This window comes from Eucalyptus grandis, chromosome 8 (genome assembly GCF_016545825.1).
Source record: "Eucalyptus grandis isolate ANBG69807.140 chromosome 8, ASM1654582v1, whole genome shotgun sequence".
NCBI lineage: Eukaryota > Viridiplantae > Streptophyta > Magnoliopsida > Myrtales > Myrtaceae > Eucalyptus > Eucalyptus grandis.
The window spans coordinates 65,987,064-65,993,834 of NC_052619.1; the positions used below are offsets into that span (position 1 = coordinate 65,987,064).

Below are 6,771 nucleotides of genomic sequence, written 5' to 3' on the forward strand. Positions count from 1 at the left end.
CAATTGTTATCACCCTTCCAACAATCGAAACCATTGAGGTTCATTTAAATGGAATTTACACGATACGTTCCAATTTGCCAAAAAAAAAAAGTGTATATTTTGTTCCATTGCTCTTTGAGAGTATAATTTAATGATTACATGACAATCTTTAATTTATTGTGCAAATAGCAATATGTTTTGAACAAAAAAATCAAATAATAAATAATTAGAAATTATTATGAGATCAATTTTTTAAGAATTTGTGACTTGCAGCAAAGCTTCTTGATAACCAACCAAAAAAAAAAAAGAAAAAAAGCTTATTGATAAAGAAAAATGATGGTTCATTAATTTTTTAGGAAATGAGAAGTTTTTTAAGACTTTGTTAGCATAATAACTTATAGATTACTGCAAGAATAATAAATTATTGTAAATCACAAATCCTTAAAAAAGTAAAGTTTCATAATAATTTATATTTATTTATTATTTAATTTTTGTGATCTAGAATAAATTATTATTTTTGTAATAGATTAAAGATGATCGCACCATCATTTTCTCTCTCTTTATTTTTATTTTTTGTGGGTCGAGTTTCGATTTCTACATCTTTGTCATGTAATGAAAAGCTGAGGTCGTGCGACGACAGCGAGCGCGGTCTCCTTTTTCAACTTAAAAATATCCAATCCAGCACCAGGCGGTGTCGTGCTCCTCCACCGCGGCTGCTCAGCACAGCAAAAGCGACCTCAAAGCTCCGGACCGGCGATCGAAAATGGAAGCTCCCGGCGGCTCGCCGATCCTGCTCCTCCACAACGCCACCGTCGTCACGATGGACTCCGAGAGCCGCGTCTACGGCGACGGCGCCGTCGCCGTAGAGGGCGACAGGATCAGGGCCGTCGGCCGCTCGGCCGACCTCCTCCGCCGGTTCCGCGGCGTCGCCGGCGAAGTCGTGGACCTCGGCGGCCAGATTCTACTCCCAGGTCCTCTCCCTCCGCGTACTTTCGATCCGTTACTCGGAAAGCAGTCGGCGGTTGCTTTCGCCGGTCGGTTCTGACTCCGATTCATTAGTGAACCAGGCTTTGTCAACACGCACGTGCACACGTCTCAGCAGCTGGCGCGCGGGATAGCCGACGACGTCGATCTGGTGACCTGGCTGCACGACCGGATATGGCCTTACGAGGCCAGCATGACCGAGGAGGACTCCTACGTCTCCACCCTGCTCTGCGGGATCGAGCTCATTCACTCCGGTGTAAGCTGCCGGACGTTCCGGGATTTTTCGGCTCCGGTGTTTCGTTTGGAGTTTTCCGGAATCGCAATCGGTGGTGGTGATGTTGTGTTGATTTGATGGAGCAGGTCACTTGCTTTGCTGAGGCGGGAGGGCAGCACGTTCCTGGGATGGCTAGAGCGGTGCAATCGCTGGGCTTGCGCGCGTGCTTGGCTCAGTCCGTCATGGACTCGGGTGAGGGCTTGCCGGCATCTTGGGCTGTTCGAACTGCCGAGGATTGTGTGCAGGTTGCTGAACTGAACGAGTGCTATCAATCAGTAATGCGTTAAGGAAGTGTATGTCTAGACAAAGTCAGTGTCTTTTGGGGCTAAATTGGACTTAACAGTAGTAGTTCAGTGCGACAGTTCGGCGCTATAGCTGTGGTTTTGGCTTTGACGATGGTAGTTTTCTGTTTTTTTTTGGCATACATGCACGGACAATGCACTCAATAAACAGAGGATAGATAGAAGGTTTAAATCAACAATGGACTCCTTGAAGAATGTGACCATAGAGACAGATATCAAACTTGTATTGGAGATTCCTAAAAGGACATGCCTAGTGTCCCTGAGAAGAATCTACATGGACATGGATAGAGGCTTAGTTGCTGTACAGTATTGTTGTCCTTAGCAGTTGTCTTTAAAATGATAATCAGCCTGTGATGAAATAAGCAAATTTTTAACTTCTAAACTATTGATTTATTGAACAAGCCCTAAAAAAATAATAGAGAGAGCTTTGACTTGGGAAATAGTAGTACCCAAGTTCTTTTTTGATTTACTTACTGCGGAAACTCCTGCTTTCCATAATTCATAGAATCACAGAGATTACATCACAGTATAGAGGACATGATTTCTTTTCTATATCCTTCTGCTTTGGTCATTACCTTTTCTGCAGGGTTGAATCTAGATGCCTCTCAATGTCTCCCTGGACTCTGGTAGATATAGATATCACAAATCTCGTTATTTGTCTGGACAGATATTGCCATTGAGTTGGATAGAAAATTTTCTAGTTGGATAGAAAATTTTCTTGTTTTAGTTATATCTGTATGAAATTGCATGATAGGCTTCACTTTTTCCTCACATGCCTAGCTCTAGTTTCAACTGCATTCAAATGAGTCATAGCTGCTGTCGACAAAATATTCATGGCAATTGGCTTAAAGGATGCAGTCACAGAAGGAGCTCTATGAGAAGCACCATGATACTGCTGATGGACGTATCAGAATATGGCTTGGAATCAGGCAAATTATGAATTGCACTGATGAACTACTACTTGCAACAAGGGATACTGCAAGAGAATTGAAAACCGGAATTCACATGGTACTTGTTCTTTTATCACTCGCCTTTCTCGCTAGAGCATCACAGTGAACAGACTTTGTCCTCATACATGTGCTCGAAATCTCTAATGAGAGCCCGTAAAGTGAGAAAACTCAACTATTCAACCTTACAGCTTCTTTTCTTTCTGCTTCTGGCTGTGAGCTCATACCAGCCTTAATTTTTTCTTCCTTTTTTTTTTTTTTTGGAAATATTCTTTGTTAATTTAATGGGGCCTTCAGCTGTTGTAATAATCGATACCGAAACTTCCAATCTATTCTCCAAGAATAGATCAAACTGAATTTTTATTTTGTGACAATTTAGCATGTTGCAGAGATACCCTATGAGAATCAGCTGGTAACTGAGACACGGAATGTTGATCATGGAACGGTAACATACCTGGAGAAGGTTGACTTCTTACAAGACAACTTGCTTGCAGCTCACACAGTCTGGGTGAACAGTACCGAGGTGAACTGCTGCTGCACTCTGAAGATAACTCATATTTTGTTGCTTTGCAAATGTAGTACCATATCTTGCATCTCGTCATTGAGGATTAGGAAGTCATCTTGTTGTGTTTTTCTTACTCTAGATCTTTCTCATTTTTTATAATTGATTCAGCTTTAACAAGAGAAGAACAAATTGCTGTTTCCATATATTTAGGATAGAATTTGCAGAAACTTGATAAACTTCAATCTTAACAGTGATAAAAGTGAGAATACCAAGTGTTTGCCCATTCTCCAGTTTTTGATGGATCAAAAGTTCAAAGCTGACTTCTTTTCTCCTTTAAAAGGTTCATCTCTACAGATTTCCTTTCCATCAGCCGTTGCCAATTTCTAACATATAAAGGGTGGAACTCGAATGGTCTAGAACCATTATAGTATCTCAAACTAGAGGTGATCATTGGGCAGGCTTGGGCCGGGCTTTCTTGTTAAGAGCATTGCCCGAGCCCCCCATTTACCTCTTGGGTTTGGGTGGACCGGGCAAGCCACCCGCCTGTTGATCATCTCTATTCGGAACAGTAATATAATAAGAAGCCTTTTCGGTTTGTTGTTTGCTGAATCCTACATTTAGTCCCATCCAACGCTAAATAAATCAATTTTGCCGTGTGTTCATGCTTCTTGGATATTTAATCCTCATAAAGCTTGTATTAGGGGTTACTTTTGACACTCTGTTCAAAGTGTATTATGCAAATTCTGGTGGTTTGTAGTGAAGATGAAAAGATGATACATTAAAGACCATCCATAGAACTGTAGTAGTTGTCCATGTCATATTGACTTTATGTTCAATTTTTTGTGTGTGAAAATTAGGTCTCAATATATGGTCAGGGACATCATTGTTCTGAGTGTCCATAAGTGCTTGTTGTAATAAATTGCCTTCTTATTGTGCCCTTGGTTATGAAGATCGTCCTTCCTCTCCTTTAGGTTGGTTTTCTTTCACATGCTGGAGTTAAAGTTTCTCATTGCCCCGCTGCTGCAATGAAAATGCTGGGATTCGCACCTATTACGGAGATGCTTGATGCTGGAATCTGTGTTTCATTAGGAACGGATGGCGCGCCATCGAACAATAGAATGAGCATTGGTTCGTCCAAACTTTTAAAAATGTGTGTCCAAATCTCATATTTTTCTTGGCAGATGATGGTTTCTTATTCTTTGTGCAACTGGAAGCTTATGTTGAAAGAGATTTTCCTATCTGTTCATTTAACCATAATCATGATGATCCCAGCTTCTTGACTGATAATATTAACTTCTCGGGAAACTATGTGATGGTACTTGGCATATTCATCAGAATAACGAATTCCTCTGATTCATGCATACTCTATTGCCGCACAGTTGATGAGATGTACCTAGCTTCACTTATAAACAAAGGATGTGAAGTTTTCAAAAATGGCATAACTGATCCGACAGCACTTCCTGCTGAAACTGTGCTCAGAATGGCAACGATAAACGGTGCCAAGTCAGTACTGTGGGACAATGAAATTGGTTCACTTGAGGTTGGGAAAAAGGTATCATGGTCCGTGTCACTCCTCCCATAATGCTTTTGTTTCAACTCTCACTCGTATTGCTTGAGATCAGGAAAATGATTAATGACTATGTTTCTCATTCATAGGCTGACATGCTCGTGATCAATGCTTCCACTTGGCATATGGTTCCTCTTCATGACTGGTATGCGACTATTGTCCTGAAAACTCCACATTGTGTGGCGTTCATTCAATTCTAGTTCATCAATCATGCAGATGTACGATGGGTGTATTCTTCTTAAACATGTCTGGTGTCTGATAAAGTGTTCCACGGAGTGTCAAATTCTAAACATAATCTAGACTTCAAAAAGGGAAAACTCAGTGAGAAGATGTGGCCACTTTGCAGAGTTTCTGAATGTTAGAATATTTAAATAATAAATTACACGCTTATTTAGTAGCTTAAGTTTTTAAAACAGTTGACAATAGTCTCATAAAAATCCCACATGGTATTAGAGTAGGAGATTATGAATTCAAATCTTTCTAGGCACCTATTTGTCTCCCCAATTTAATATTGCCACACTCGGCTTAGGCCAAAGTCCAGCCCACGAATGAGGAGTGTTGGAATATTTAAATAATAAATCACATCTTCATCTAATAGCTTAAACCTTTAGTATAGTTGGCAGTGGTCCCACAAAAATTTCACACCGAACAAGTTTATAACTTTTTTGCCTAATGTGCTCATTCAAATTCATCCATTGTTTTCTTTCAATCTCTGCTTTCCTCCTTGCTTTACCTTGTTCCAACAAGAGTTATTTCTTGTTTGTCATCTGCAGCATTTCTGGCCTTGTATATTGCATGAGAACCGAAAACATTGTTTCTGTGATGTGCAATGGTCAGTGGATTATGAAGGACAAAAGGATTTTATCGGTCGATGAGGTAATGCTCTGAATGCATGCAAATGATTCACCAGGGTCAAATTGAGACTAGGTTTTTGCTTCTCATTCCTTCAAGATCATGTTTGTGTGGATCATGCCATCATTTTGAATGTCCTTTTTGAAATTCTTTACCTCGTTTCTTATCTGCTACGAAGCATGAATCTTCCCAAAGTTCTTCTTTCCTTCTTTTTCCTACCAGTTTGGTTATCAGACTATTTTGGTTCTCCCTTTTGGAAGCTATCAAAAAATTTTAGTTTCTGATGAGAGGGTTGATATTTGCTCTAATTCTCCTCTTCTTCCTACCCATTTTTAGAAGAATATTAGTTTATCTTGTATGTCTAGTGTCCCAGGTTTTAGGAAGCTTACTGCTTGCTGAATTATCAGACAGGCTGTAAAATTTTCAATATATGCTTGATATCTCATTTTTAGTCTCACACTTTGTCGATTACTTATTTGGTTCTTGATATTGTTGGACTACCACAGGAAGAAGTTATTTCACTAGCAAAGCGGGCTTCAAGTGAACTCTTGAAAAGAGCGGGCATCAAGATCCCAAATAGAATGAACATGCTTTAGTAATTTACTCCTCTCTGCAGGTGCGAGCTCATGACATCTCGGACAGACGCTGTTCGAATGTAGTTTCGCTTTCCTTGGACTCCTAATTTACCTATAATTCCAGAACTCCAGAAAATTGCTGTGGAGGGTGGGTGTTACTAGTTTGCTCTTCCTCGAGTGGCATGGAGATATTTCTCCGTGCTTCATCAGCCGAGCTTGGTTCCAGTGATTCATTTCCCTGCTTATTTGTTGGCCGCTGCTTACGACACATTCGATCACCTCTTGAATCTTATAAGGTCCTTAGATTCAAAGAGCAGGCTGAATAACCATTTAACTGTAAGATAACCTTTGGATCTATTTGTTTCAGAAAAAATGAATGATTTGAAAAATATTTTCCAAAAGGCGATCACATGTATAACTTGAAATAATTAGTCAATCGAAATTGTTTTTAACATCAACAACGGTCTATTCTAAACATTTCCAAAATTGAAATTATTTTTTATTAATTCATTTTTATAGAAGATACAAGCAATTGAATTTATAAAGATATTTTTTAAATTATTCATTTTTTGCCAAACGATCATGTCCTTTGTCTCGAATAGTGGGCACTAGTGAGATTTTTATTCACGTTGCCCACAAGAGCAAAGCCCATCTTTTGCAGCTTTTTTTTGGCCCAAAATATATCATTTAGAGTGCGTTTGACAACCGACTAAATAGTGTTTGATTTTGTTCTTTTATTTTTATGAGTAGATTCAAAATAAAAATCTGTTTAGTAAATTTTTTGTT

General features: G+C 39.4%; 1 protein-coding gene across 1 annotated transcript; it reads left to right on the forward strand.

Annotated features, from left to right (window-relative positions):
* Nucleotides 1-630: 630 nt before the first annotated feature.
* LOC104415656 (5-methylthioadenosine/S-adenosylhomocysteine deaminase) lies at nucleotides 631-6,230 on the forward strand. The gene is made up of 10 exons (XM_010026983.3): nucleotides 631-950; nucleotides 1,047-1,219; nucleotides 1,324-1,482; nucleotides 2,398-2,547; nucleotides 2,866-3,009; nucleotides 3,963-4,119; nucleotides 4,371-4,543; nucleotides 4,648-4,703; nucleotides 5,332-5,434; nucleotides 5,917-6,230. Exons 1-10 carry the CDS (start codon nucleotides 743-745, stop codon nucleotides 6,004-6,006), a joined length of 1,413 nt encoding a protein of 470 aa, XP_010025285.2. The 5' UTR covers nucleotides 631-742; the 3' UTR covers nucleotides 6,007-6,230.
* The last annotated feature ends 541 nt before the right edge of the window (nucleotides 6,231-6,771 follow it).